Below are 13,896 nucleotides of genomic sequence, written 5' to 3' on the forward strand. Positions count from 1 at the left end.
GAGGCCCCGCTCTCCCGCCAGCCGGAGTCCCCGCGCTCTGCCCCGGCCCGATCGCCGTCTTCATCCCGGTGACAATCCCCCAAAACACGCTTAAAGACGGAATCATCAAAACGCTATGCTCCAAGTATAAACATGAGAACAAGCGCCAAACTTTTCTTCTACCCGGTAACAAAGCAGTCCCTCTCTGAACAACTGGTCGAAATTTTCCCTTTTTTTGTCAGCCGGCACTTTACAAACGCGAACGTGAAACGCCGTCTCTCTTCAAGCGACTCAGGTATCAAACTAACCGTGATTTTTACGAACGCCACCCGCTCGGACAAGGCGCCCCCGGCAGAGCGGCGAGCCGCGCCGGGAGGCGGGCGGGCAGCCCCTTCCACCCCGCACCCTGGGGGAGCCGCCGCCGGGCTTGCGGGGCGGCTCTGGCGGTGCCTGCGCGGCGCCCACCCGCCCAGGGCTTCCTCCCTTCCCCCCTCCCGCCCTCCTCCCGGCGGCTCTACGCGCGGCCCGCCGGCCCCGCCGCTTGCCAGCACCGCCCGCGAGGGAGAGCGGGGGGGGGGGGGGGGGCCGGCGGCGTCGCGGCGCCCAGTGCGCAGGCGCGTCCCGCGAGATGCGCCTGCGCAGCGGCGCTCGCCACGGCGGAGCGGAGCGGGGCGGGGGGGCCGGCCCCGCCCCCTGGCGCCCGCCCCCTGGCGCCCGCCGGGCCGCGCTCGCCGCTGTCCCCGCCCGCCTCCGCCTCCAGCTCCGCCTGGGCGCTGGGAGCGGCGGCCGCGGCGGGCAACTTCCCCTCAAGTCCGTCCGGCGGCGGGGGGGACTATGCGACCCGGCTGAGCGCGGCCCGAGCAGGGCGGGCGGGGCGAGGACAGGCGGCGCCAGCAGCAGCAGCAGCCAGCAGCAGCCCCGCCGCCGTAGCCAGAGTCGCCCGGCAGCCGCCCGCCTCAGCCCGCTGCCCTCCCCCGGCCGGGGCAGCAGCCGCCGCGGCCGTCCCATGTCCCGCAAGGCCGGCGACAATGTGGAGTACACGCTGCGGAGCCTGAGCAACCTGATGGGCGAGAAGCGGCGGCGGCAGGCGGACGGGTCCGCCGGCTCGGGCGCGGCGGCGGCGGCGGCGGCGGCGGGCGAGCGGAGCCTCATCGCCGCCGAGTCGTGCTCCAGCCTCAACAGCGCGGCGTCGGGCGGCGAGCTGGAGCGGGCGGCGCGGCGGCAGTTCCAGCAGGACGAGACCCCCGGCTTCGTCTACGTGGTGTCGGTCTTCTCCGCCCTGGGGGGCTTCCTCTTCGGCTACGACACCGGCGTGGTGTCGGGGGCCCTGCTCCTCCTCAAGAGGGAGCTCAACCTGGACGCCCTCTGGCAGGAGCTGCTGGTCTCCGGCACGGTGGGCGCCGCCGCCCTCTCCGCCCTGGCCGGCGGCGTCCTCAACGGGCTGTGCGGCCGGCGGCCCTGCATCCTGCTGGCCAGCGGCCTCTTCACGGCGGGGGCCGGCGTGCTGGCCGCCGCCCGCGACAAGGAGACCCTGCTGGGGGGACGCGTGGTGGTGGGGCTGGGCATCGGTGAGTGCCGCGCCGCCCCGCCGGGCTCCCCTCCCGCCTGCTGCGGCACGGCCCCCCCGCCCTGCTCCCGGGGGGACCCCGGCTCTCGTCCCGTCGGGGGGAACGGCTCCCCCGGGAGGCGGGTTCAGCCGAGCCTAAAATCCTCCGCTCGCCCGCAGCCCGTTTCTGTAAGGCAGCCCGCGGGGAAGCGGCGGACCTTGGCCCGGGGTCCGAAGCGCCGGGCTGCGGGGGGGGCGATGCCGGACCGAGCTGGGGCGCGGAGCGGGGTCTGCGGGCGGGCGCGGCGGGGGGGGGGGGGGGGGGTGCGCTTGCCGTCCTCGTTTTTACTGACAGGTGGTGTAGCCCTGGCCCGTTGTAGGGGAGAGCTGCCTGGTCTCTGTACGAGGAGAGTGGTCTCGCATCCTTTCTGCAAATGCATCTTTCGGGTGGTCTGTCAGTGTCGGCGGCACGCACCGCAAGCTTTGCGTTTGAGGGGTTTCTGGGAAGGCAGGAGCGAGGAGGAGATCGTGCCTGTCTTTCTGAACTGTAACTACCTCTCTTCTGCTTCCCCGCACAGCTTTGCTTTTCACTAGGCACTAAAGGAATGCTTTTGGGACAAAATGAGGTAGTAATCTCTCTGGTCAAGTGAGATGACCCTTGCTTTGGAAGGCTTTGGCTTTCATTAATAGCGTTCTGCAGAACTGAACGTGAATTGGTGCTCTTAGGCTGCCTTCCTATACGCGTTGCATAACTTGCAAGCTGTAGGTTCTGATAAAACTTTACAGTTGTCCCAAAGAACTTCAAGTGATGAGGAGTGTTTCCTCTAACCTTTGAGACTGGTTTCTGTGCCAACTATATTCTAAATGTCCCCAGAATTTCAGTTGCTCTTCCGCTGCTATCCTGTCAGGTAGTAATTTGAATGATACCCATCATCCAGGATGGGCTGTATGAGGTTATTCAGAGTCCTTGTATTATCGTATGTATTAAAAAAAAAAAAAAAAAAGAGAGAGAGAAGTAAATCTTTCTTACTGTGATCTTGGAACCCTTCCTATGAGGAATATGTTGCATGAGGACAAATTGAGAATTAGACTTGTTTTCTTCTACAGAGCAAAGTTCTGTTTCTTAGCCATTGAATAATTTTTTGAATTCTCTGGCTTGTTATAGACTCGCTTGCTGTGATGCAATTCCTGGTCTTATTAAGGAAAAAAGTTAGTGAGTCATAATAAGGGCTGTCAGAAATAAAATTGGCTCCATCCTTGAAAGGGCTCATGCTGGTTTTCCTGTACAGTAAGGGACATCTTCTGCAGGTTGCAGTTTTCCTACCCCGAGTGGGGTGGTGGTTTTTCATTTTTTCAGTGCTACCGCCCTGCATTTTTTTTAATCAAGACTTCAGAGTGGTGCTAATGTTTGTTATAATGTTCAGGAGACAAGAAAACTAAATTTGATTATGAGGTGGCAGAACGGGTATTTTGATGGCAATATGTAGCACATATGTTTAGTGGTAGATACTGAAAATATCAAATTTGATGTCTTTTTGTGTTTGTAAAGCTTCTCGTGTTCTTTGTCGACCGTAACTGGTTACATTGACAACTTCAGGGGGAAGAGGGAGGAAAGGGATAGATGGTTGCTTGACTCTTGTGTCTTGTAGAGAGATAGACAGGCGTGTTGAAAGTGTCTCACAGTGGTGCAAATAAATGACACCGGTATTGTCGGAGGGATATGAAACTTAGGGCTTAATATTATTAATATTTAAAACGCAGAAATGCAGATTGGGAGCCTGGGGTTGTTCTTTCGTACAGCCGTAAGTCTCTCGGGTGGTCTGGGGAGCGAGATCTCTCTTTCGCCTCCTTCCACATCGGGGACAGCGACGGTGGTTTTGCTGGGGCTCTGGAGAGCTGAAGTAAGGACTGAGAAATGTTCTGAGTCTTTTGGAGCACAAACCCACTAATTTGTATTTAAAAATATGATATTTTCTCCTCGTTATCAAAGGTTGCTTTTCTTTATGTGATGGAGCTTATGGCCAGAAACAAAGCATTACCTTAAATTGCTGTGACTGAAGCATCACAAGAGACTCCAAGAATCGCGGAGTCCAATCCTAACAAGGTTTATTTTACAAAAGAAAAAAAAATGTTGTGGTTTGAAACTGTTCTCATACAGCAAACTGCAACAATCTCTACATTAAATCCCCCACCAGAGGGAGTCTGGGTAATTTCACGAAGGCATTAGAAATTGGTGGAACTTTTAACCAATTTCTTGCCTTTCTTCTCTTGGAGCCCTCTGACTATCATTTTACTGCCCACAGCGAGCAAGAGCTGCCTAACGTTGGTGTAAGGAGGTCGCTCAGTAACGTGACGCTTCAGTGACAGTGCAAACTGCTGAAATGTACGGGTGCAATGGTGCAGGGTTATGAAATGCTTTCCTACCTGCAAACCAGTAAAAACTTCTTAACTGTGTATAATTTTATACATTTTCAAGGTCTCTTTCCTGTAGCTGTCTGCCAATTGCACATCAAGAGATCTACTCCAGAGATATGTGTTTGCTTGCATTTAGTAAATGAATTACTGTGTTATAGGCAGTGTTGTGGTGCTGTAAAAGCAGATGCAGTGATGGTTACTTGGGACTTGGTTCTGCCCTTGCTGGTACAGGCCGGATCTGTGTTAATTGTGTCCATGTGAGAAAACGGCCATTTTTCTTGTGGCTGTGATTTATAAAGGGCTGCAGTTAAACTTTCAAGGATAAAAAACATAGGATATATGCTGAAATGAGTAACATCTCTCACTTGTCTGTCTTGTCTGCTTCTTACCATTTTCCACTGAGCTGTTTTGACATAGCAAAACTCTCCTTTTCTCCCCAGCAACGACAGAAGGAGATGTTTCTGGAAAATAAAGACCTTCTCTCAAGGACAAGCCAAAATCCTCTTTTATTGCAAATGTTGAATAGATTTTTATGGTTGGAAACAGTTATGTTCCTCCCCCCCAGTGTAAATAGAAAATACAGGGAATGCAAAAAAAGGGAAACCACATGCAGCATTAGCTTAGAATGTGCTTAGATCTTTTCAGGTCTGAATTTCTAAATACATTGTTCATGACAACTTCAGGCAAAATGGCTTAAGAACAAGGTTATGGCCATCGTTCCCTCCCCCACGCCCGCCCCTTCCCAAGCAGCTCTGGTGTCCCTGACTCTAGGAATTTGGCTGAGCCTGGTGTTAGGAATGCAACATTTGGATGGATATCCATTACAACAAATGTGGGCAAAATTCAAACGTTTAGGAAATTGGACCGCGTGTGCTCGGTAGCACTTTGTATGTGCTTAGCTAGGAAAAACGTCATTGGTACAAAGCATGTTTGGACCTTTTACATCTGATAATGCTAAAGGCCTCAGCCTGTTGCTGAAGGGTGACCGACCACACTTGGTACGGGATTGAGCGTCAGCGTAGGTTTGCGTTGTGTTGGCTGCTGTAGTTTGCACGCTTGGCAGGAAAGCCAGGTTCTTCACTCGGCTCATCTTTGGTCTGTCCTACCAAAGTCCGAAGGCCAGAACTGAAACACCAAAGGTTAGAGCTAGGCATGGCTGTAGACGAGAGGTAATTCTACTGAAAACCTGCTGCTGTGAGAAGGGAGGTGGAGAATGAGTAGAGTAAGCACTGAGACTAAACGTAATAGAGACTAGAAAGGATAATAATAAATAGCTATGTTTGCAAAGTCAGTGCTTTCTTAGACTGTAATCAGTCCAATGTCCTAATTTTACAATGACTTTGTTGCCTGAACTCATTGACCAGATGTGTTTCAACGGCTCACCAGTCTGCGATGGGAGCAGTTTATCCTTCTGTCACCTGAGGATGCTGACGGTTTTAAGCCTGCAGCTGATGTCCGTGGGCATTGGCACGGTGTTTCAGGTAGCGTGCTGTTCAGATCACTTTTTCAAGAACATTTATGTACCAGCTGTAGAAGGAATGCTGTTTGAGCTACGCAGGGTTCAGGAAGTGGCAGAATTAAGCTTGCTCGTGCAGAGTTGATCTCTATCTTAATGTACAATCATTAGCTGGATGATTAGATTCTCCTGTCTTGTTCAGCATGCAGAATAGATGGTGCTCAATTAATGATCAGCTCTTCAGTGTTTTGTTTTCTTACTCAGTGTGTGGCTTAGGCGTTACTTAATGCACACGCTACCCAAGCCCTTGTGAAAGCAGAGTTACTTCTTGGGACTACTGCGTGCACTCCGTTACTAGGTCTGCAATGCAATGGACAGCTGACTGGTTAGGTGCCTTCTCTTCTCTCTGACCCCCGTCTTTGCTGGTATGTGATGTATCTTCACAATGTGAGCCTGCTGCTCAGTGCTTGCTTTGTACTCAAAATGTCTGCAGTATTTTATTTTTTTTTGAAGGCTGTATTTGAATGTGACATATGTAGTGTTCCTGGTAGCATCTTTTTACTGCATATGTAGGTCATTTTCTGAGCAGAGGGAACAAGATTGTACACAGAATTAGGCAGGAATGAAAAGCGCTGACATATGGTTCAGGGCTCCCCTGATGGACTGGCTTCTACTGACAGTAAGGTCCAGTAGCAAATAACAGAAATAACCAAATTTAACCAAAGGACTTGCATCATGTAGTACCAGCTCTGTATTATCTTTACAGTGGTCAAGTAAAGATCCACCGTATCAGTTGGACTACCATGTATGCTGTGAAAATATTGGAAAATAACCGGTATGACCTGTTGCCTATTAAAGATGATGACGTGTGCTGTTCCTTTTTTTTTTTTTTTTTTTTTTTTTTTAGCGTACTACTGAGCTTTTTCAGGTGCTGTGTATTTTTATCTTGGAAAAAATTACAGCTTAATCTCCTCCCCACCCCAGCCCCCCATGGGAAGCTCTAAAGCTTCAGTCTGTTTTTATAAGTGAGCGGCCACCAGATTTTTTTAAAGGAGACCTTAGTGCATTTTGGAGGGGAAAGTTACCCTCAGCCCCCAAATATGCTGTGCTGCTTCTGGCAGATGCTCGTGATTTTCAATCCAGAGATTCATTGGCTATTTTTTCCTCCAGAGACAGTGGTTTGTTAGTATAAGCTTGCAGCAGGGATGGAGGGGAATGGAGAGACAAATAGCCACGTAGCTGGAATTGACTCTTGTACTGCCACTGACCAGAGATGCTCACCCAAGTTTCCAGGATCTATAGCTACTGACGTTACAGTGTGTGCCCAGGGTTGGATCTCTGCATCTTAAGAGCTGAATCTGTTCTTCTGCAAAAGCGTCTGGGAGGATACATTAGCTTCTGAGTGGAGCTGTGGTCTTGCAGGGTACCAGGAGTACATTAAGATGAAAAACCGTATCTTTTGAAGTCCTCTAGTTTTGTGTGTGTTCGACAGGATACACGGTGCTATGCTCAGTTCACCGTCATGTCAACAAGCACTGACTCCATTACTGTGTTGTCTGTTGGTGTAATACAAAAAGATCAGCAATTTATACATAAATATTGTTACCTTTGGCAACTATTTAGTGACCATTTCAGAATAAAGTATTAAGCACACAGAGTTATATCTAAGAGAATTTTTGGACTTCTGATTCTTCTGGAAACTGTTTAAAGTCATAAGGGTGGTGTTTCTTTTTTTTTTTTTTTTTTACTTTTGTTTTGGGGTTTTTGCTGTTGTTTTTGCTTAACTTAAAAAAAAATTCCTATAGTTCCTAAACCTTGAAATTGATTTTCTGTCTCTCAAAGATGAGAATCTTGTAAAATAGTTTTCCCTGTATTTGGTCAAACTGTTCTATCAAAACATAATTCCTGTTGTATTTTAAGTATTTTTGTTCATTTTTGAAAAAATACAATGCATCCAGTTCATATGTGACATAAAATTGAAACTTTTCCGATCCTCTTGCTCCTTATAAAAAGACAACTTGAAGGAAGCTTGCAGTGTTAAACACAAGTGTTTCCTTACCTGTCTTGAAAAATTCATGTGAGCACCATAGGCGGGCTTATTTTCAAAATGCTTTGTTTGCTACAGGAACAAGAGACCAGTGGCATCCACTTACCATGATGTTAAAGGTAGCAAATCAGTCAGCTGGAACTCTTGGATCCGAGTGACTTGTTTGGCCGAGGCTTATACCAGTCCCATCAGCAGAGGCACAGGGCAGGACATCTGAGGACAGTCCAGGCAGCATATTCAAAGTGCTGGCTGCTGTCTTCTGCTGTGCGCTGTCAGAATATGCACTTAATTTTTATTCTGAGCATACTAGTATGTACTTTGCCAGTTGTATCCTGAGAAGCAATGGAAAAAGTAAACCCAATGAAAGTAGATGCCGAAAAGAAGGGGGTTTTTAAATTATCTTTTTTCCTTATCTCATTATCAGTAGACTTCAAGATAATTAATTATAGCAGCTGTATGCTCTTAAGTGGCTTTTTATAGAAAATATTGTATTTCTAAATACATTAATTTCTTTTAAAACGTAGTATTTTACGAATCTTAGGGATTATTACATGAAAGTATGGTAAACTTTTGGGTTGCAAATCCTACGGAAGTCTTGAAAATTGATGATTTCTACTTAAGATGGCTGGACTCAAACTGGATGACTGTGGCTGTGCTGCATGGTGGTACCGCCGAGGTATAACGGGCCTGATGGATAGCTTTGTTTGCAAAATTGTTTTACGAGTCTTCATTGGTGAAAAATTGAGTTTTCTTATCTGACCTGTACAATCAGTGTTGCTGGTGTGAAGCTTGTGAAGAGGCTGCGTCGGGTGGGATAGTCATTGGAGCTGCTGAAAGCCTAAAACCAGTGACCACTGAAAATCAGGGGAGCAGAGTTCTCCCTTTGGTTTCTTTTTGCAATCGTTATGCCTGTGAACAAATAGCAAGAGAAACAGTTATTAAATATGTTGTAGAGATCTTGTGCAACACAGCTCTGGATGAGTGTGTAGTCATTTCACTGCTTTAGCTAAACTATTTTTCTTTAGGTCTTATGATGCAACTTGAATGCAAACTCTTCTAAAATGTATTTTGCTTACGATGATTGAAGAAATGAAGCTTTAAAAACCACACTTTCCTATTCGTTCCCTTTCTCATCTTCCTCTGATTTGTTGGAGGTTCTAGATGTGGTTTTATTAAGGATTTACTGAAAGCAAATGCCTGTTCTGAAGGTGGATTTTTTGTAGGTGGTTTCTCATTTTGACTGTTTATATACCCAGTCACTGAAATTGGGTTTCTTAGCTCAGGGAGTCTGTCCCTTCTTCCTTCGAAAGTCCCTTACAGACGTGCTGACTGCGTGGATGAAACATCACGCCGTGACCTTGGAGCCTGCCACGCGTCTGGCTGGCTGCGGATAGGCCATGGCATGCTTTCAGCCATGGTGTTAGCAAATGTGTTCCCACCTACCCCTTGCTCTGGTCTCTTACTTGGCTAAATAGCAAGGGTGCCTGCCTCTTCTGCAACTGGGGACAGACTTCCTTCTCATGTTCTTGCTTTTCAAGCAGCGAATCCTTGTTTGAAGTCCCACGCATGCCCTAGGGATTGCTCCTGGGTTGACTTTCCTGGGAGTTCAGCCATCTGTTTGTGTGGCTGTTGTGTTAGTGGGCTCAGACATTGAATCAGTTTTGTGGGGTTAAAAAAAAAAAGAAAAAGTGTATGCTTATTGATACATACAACTTTTTACCTCGAGCCTGTCCTTTAGTTGTTCCTCAGGGGTCTTCTCCCTGCTCCCCTAGAGATGGGTCTTCCAGTTGAGTATATTCAGGAGCTGTTACCCCAGCTTCTCTGCCTGAACTTTCTTCCCCCCTCCCTGATTTTTCCAGTGTAATTCAGCAAGGGAGCAGCTCTCTGGAGGAGGTTTGCCCTCCGTGGCTAATCTGAAAGGCTTCTTGGCTCTCATTAGAGCTGATATTTTCCAGAAGCACCTGGCACTGACCTTGGGACTCATCCTTTGCTAGCGAGCATTTTACATCAACAAGCGCATTCTACTTCTGCGCCGGAGAGATGAGGCAATTTCAAGGCATAAAAATTTTCTAGGCAGTGTGGAAAGCCTCGGTGATACCTGATGCTTTTAGCACATGGGCTGACAGGCACTCTGCAAGGCTGAGCGGTCTTCAGGGAGAAGTGGGGTTTCCCTGGGATGCAGTTGCTTCAGGCCTAAAATCTAGAACTGTCTGGTCTCTTCATCACCGTGTATTTGGGAAGGTCTGAGTTTTCACAGGTCTCATGCCAACTGGTGGCATTGAGGAGCTCTCTGATCTAATCAACAGCCAGCCAAGCACATACAGCTGCGTGCTCAGTTGTCTCTGAGGCAGTAAAGAAGTGATTGTCGATCTCTAGGAGATAGGCGCAAAATCAGAAGATGCCAGAAATGGTGGAGGACCTGCTCTGTAAACAAAAACATGTATCCAAAATTAGATTCACCTGCCAATCACTATTTTCATAGTCTAGACAAAATTCAATAGCTTTAGAAGCCTATACCATAAGTGGGAGCCCTAAGGCAAGCGTTTTTCCAGCCTTTTCCCACAAGTGGGAGTTTCTGGAGGCTAACCTTTTCTGTCTTGGATAGAAACGAGGAGTAACAACCGTTCCGTTTCCCTTTTCCTTTGGTCAGGAGCCTCATGTGCATGGTTTTCTCCACTGTTGCTTCTCTTGCAAGCTTTCAGGGAAGCAAAACCAGTAATTGTGGTTTTAATGTGCCTATGGACATAATCACTTTGGGGAAGAGACGATTATTTTCCAGCAGCTGGAAGTAAGTAAGTATTAGGGATGTCTTTGTGTTTAGCCACAGCTCTTCTACTTCCCTGTCGTACCCTGGAAACCCTTGGGAGTGCGTTCCAAGTTGGAAAGAGCAGAAGAGTCTGCCTGGTGTTACGCACTTTGTATTGCCCATGCTGTGGGGCGTGTGGTCTTGTAAATTGGGAACATATTCCAGTGAGCGCTGCTCTGAGAGGAATATCTACTGAAGTGATTGCTGGCACGTGCCAATGGAAGGAGGTCTTTAATTTCTGATTACTCATAAGAAATTGTCTCCTGTTCCTTCTTCCAAATACTTGTTCCGTGCCAGAATGGCATAGAGACGCCAGAAAGCCTTGAACAATCTACCTTGCTTAGTGACTTCTGATAGTTTTCCAGGTGTATTTTTGCAGTTTTAGCACTCCTACTCTTGGTTCACCAGGTAAGACCTTTGAACTTAGGCCTACTTGAAGGCACCAACAATTTGAAATTTGAATCCATCTTGAACTGATTGCACCCCTATTGAATAGGTGGATGTAGGATTCCTCCCCCACCCCCGAGCTGTTGCTTGTTCCTGTCTGACTGTTGTCTTTTCTTCATGCTGACACAGTCATGAAAACATGAAGGTGACCTTAAGTAAATGTCATTAAAGGAATTCATGTTGTTACGGCTGATACATTACTATCAGAGCAATGCTATCATTCATAAGCTGTCAATCACATTTATTGTAATCAAATAGAAAAAAAAAAAGTCCGGTATTGGTAGTATTTAAAATGATAGTAGTAATTTTGATTCATGCCCTGCTCTGAACTGCCTTCAGTTCAGTTCAGCCAGGTCCTGCTGTGGCATCTGTCCCACTTCCAAGGGCGAGAGAGGAGCAGAGCTACAGGTATTCCTCCTTTTCCCTAGTGCAGCACTGGCGCAGAGCTGCTCTGCCCAGAGGAGTGGGAAGGGAGAAGGAGCACTGTTCCCATGCCCTGCGATGCACTTCAGCCTCCAAAGCAAGACCAGACCAACTGGTGGAAACGGGGAGCTCCTGTTCTCATCCTTCTGTTTTTCCTCCCTTAAATTACCATTGATTCTTGTCCAAAGCATGTAATGGTACTACAATACTTGGTAGTTATCTGTGATTCTGTGGGGTTTTTTAACCAATATTATGAAAGATTCAAATGGTATGGCCCATTACTTTTTTACAGGTCTAATCTTGGAGGAACTGGTAGTACTTAACCTGGAGAAAATACAGTTGTTGATTTACTCTCTCTTCAACTGCACATTCAGAAATGGATAGGCAGTCAGGATTCAGTAATTTCTTTAAGGAAGAGTTAGATGATCCTGGCGCTGAAGACAACTAGCTTCTGAGCACACTGCAGTTTTCTCTTGTGCTGCTGAACTGGCAGTTGTAACATAGGCTTCACATTCTGCCATTCAACAGCAAAAATTATCAGGGAATTATGGAAGGAAAAAAACCTACTGTCTTCAAGGTGCCCAGAGAAAGCTGGCAGTGAAAGCTGTGTACTGAAGCTAATAAATATACTTAATACAAGCTTTTTATAGGAAAAGTGGTAGATAACTAAATATATTGATGAAAGCTACGGCAATGAGGCTGGAGCAAGTTCAGAAATCTAGAAAGATAACTGAAGCATGGAGCCTACATGAGGTGTTGGAGGCAGGGAATGTTTTTGCTGCCTGTTTGAACATCTAACTGGAGTGCAGTTGGGAACAGGGAGAGCTGGGAGCCTAAGTTGTAGTATAGTTGATGGAGGATGGTACATCAGGATCCCAAAGTCAGATGCCTCGAGTCAGAGCTGGTGCTCCTTTGGAATCTACTTGTCCAACGTGTGATAGTAGGAGAGAAGTGCTGCTTCTTATGGTATTTTTTGTGTGATTAAGGTTCAGGTCAATGTGCTATATTTGTTATTCCTAGCTGTATTAGGACTTACTCTGCGTAACTGTTATTTTGAACTTAATTTTTTGTTTGTAGCTGCCCACCTAGGAAGTTTTGTTTAATCTGTGAGGTTAAGGAGATAAAATCGAAGGGACTCTCTTGTAGTTGTTCTTTTTATTTGGTTGGTTAATTTTTTTTTTAGCGTTGTTGGTTGGAGCTATGATGGATCCTGGGGAGAGCCTAACATCTGAGAAAGGCAGTGTGGTAATAGATGAAGTAGAGCACAGTGAGCATGGAGGAAGCACTGGTTAAGACCAAAGCTGTGTGTACTTTAAGCATGCACTTTAGCAAATGTTTGCATATAAGTGACCTTTTTTGTTTGTTCACAGGTCCTTGATTATTGGACTGTTGAGGTCAGTAGTAGCTATGTCAGCACAGGAATGGGGAATCTGCCTGAGGGGAGAAGGTAAATCTGGTTTTATTCACTATAGAGTTCAGCAGCTAAGTCTTTCGCCTCGTAGACTCCCTGCTCCTGCATTAATCATAGGCACTGCTGACCTCACCAGTCCAATTCACATTGGAACAGCTTGGTACGAGTGGAAAGCCAGAACCACCCGGACAACTTCAGGATCTTGAAGAAAGGGGTAGAAAAGACTAAATGTTGTACATGGGCATTCATGCTGTTGTAGCCCAGGAATTCAATCACTGTGGTAATATTTTGAGGTGAACTCTGGAGTCTGGTTTTGTGCTGCATGTAGTTCTTGGGTAGGAGGAGAAACAAGGCACAGAATGTAGATCCTTGACTTGTAATGATTGACTGGCGTGTTCCTGGAAAAAATCTTTGTTGCATATAGCAGAAGTCTGGGCACACATTGAGTAGAGCATTACACAAATAATGTCAGCTTCTCTTTTAGTGAATGGGAATGTACTTTGCTGAGTTCTTTGAAAGCTTGGATGAGAAGGTACTATTTATCTTAAAATCTAACTTTGGGGCAGGGCACAATAGTTGTCTATATCGTATGCTTGATGTGGTTGCCTCTGTGCATCTTACTGTCCTGCAGGTTTAGGGCTTCCCTCCTGTCCTGATCCCAGTCTGCAGTTTTACTAGCCTAGAGTAAAGAAAATATTATCGTGTTCAACAGTGTGTGTGCTTCTGAAAAAGCTGTAGTTTCAAGGCATAATTTTTAGGTCAAGCTCTGTTGTTGCTTTGCTTTCTTTTGTGTCTGCTGATGATGACTTTAAAGTAAGAAAAGATGCAGCTTGCGTTTTGACTTTGATTCTGCCTCTCCCCACTTACTTCTGAATCTTCCTTCCCTGGAGTCAAAAGCTGTCTGTTGTATCGGTCTGCAGGGCCTCTCCCTGATTCAAAGTTAATTGCTTTGCCTGACACCCAAGTACTATCTGGGCGATTAATCGTTATCCTCTTAGATGTGGAGTATGTGGAGTACTCCCTTGCACAGAAGGAAACAGTGCTCTGAGCTTATAAACGCAGCAGTGCAGAGAAGGTTTTTCCTCATAGTGCAAGACCAGCAGGCCTGTCTCCTCTGTAATACCGATTGTATTAAGATTACTGATTGTATGTAAGATCTGAACCACCTGTTAAGAATATTTATGTTTGATCTATTTGGAAGTTAATTCTCAGTAATTCACCCTGTAATGGTGAAACTTCTAAGGGACTGTGTGTGTTTTCTGGTTTTCCTTACCTAGAATCTTAACCTGTTTCTGGCTGGCTTAATAGAGCCTCCGCTCATGGTCATATGCTGCCTTGTGTCTTTCATCCATGAGTATTGATTTGT

General features: G+C 46.9%; 1 protein-coding gene across 1 annotated transcript in view; it reads left to right on the forward strand.

Moving 5' to 3' along the window:
* The first annotated feature begins 687 nt into the window (after positions 1-687).
* Positions 688-13,896, forward strand: part of SLC2A13 (solute carrier family 2 member 13) — a 165,702-nt gene continuing 152,493 nt past the window's right edge. Inside the window, exon 1 of the mRNA XM_087765967.1 lies at positions 688-1,547. Within this exon, the coding sequence (XP_087622093.1) occupies positions 986-1,547 (562 nt within the window). The 5' untranslated portion in view covers positions 688-985. The remainder of the gene's footprint in view (positions 1,548-13,896) is intronic.

Source organism: Nipponia nippon, unplaced genomic scaffold (assembly GCF_047370975.1).
Source record: "Nipponia nippon isolate SJK-2023a ecotype South Korea unplaced genomic scaffold, ASM4737097v1 scaffold_3, whole genome shotgun sequence".
Taxonomy (NCBI): Eukaryota; Metazoa; Chordata; class Aves; order Pelecaniformes; family Threskiornithidae; genus Nipponia; species Nipponia nippon.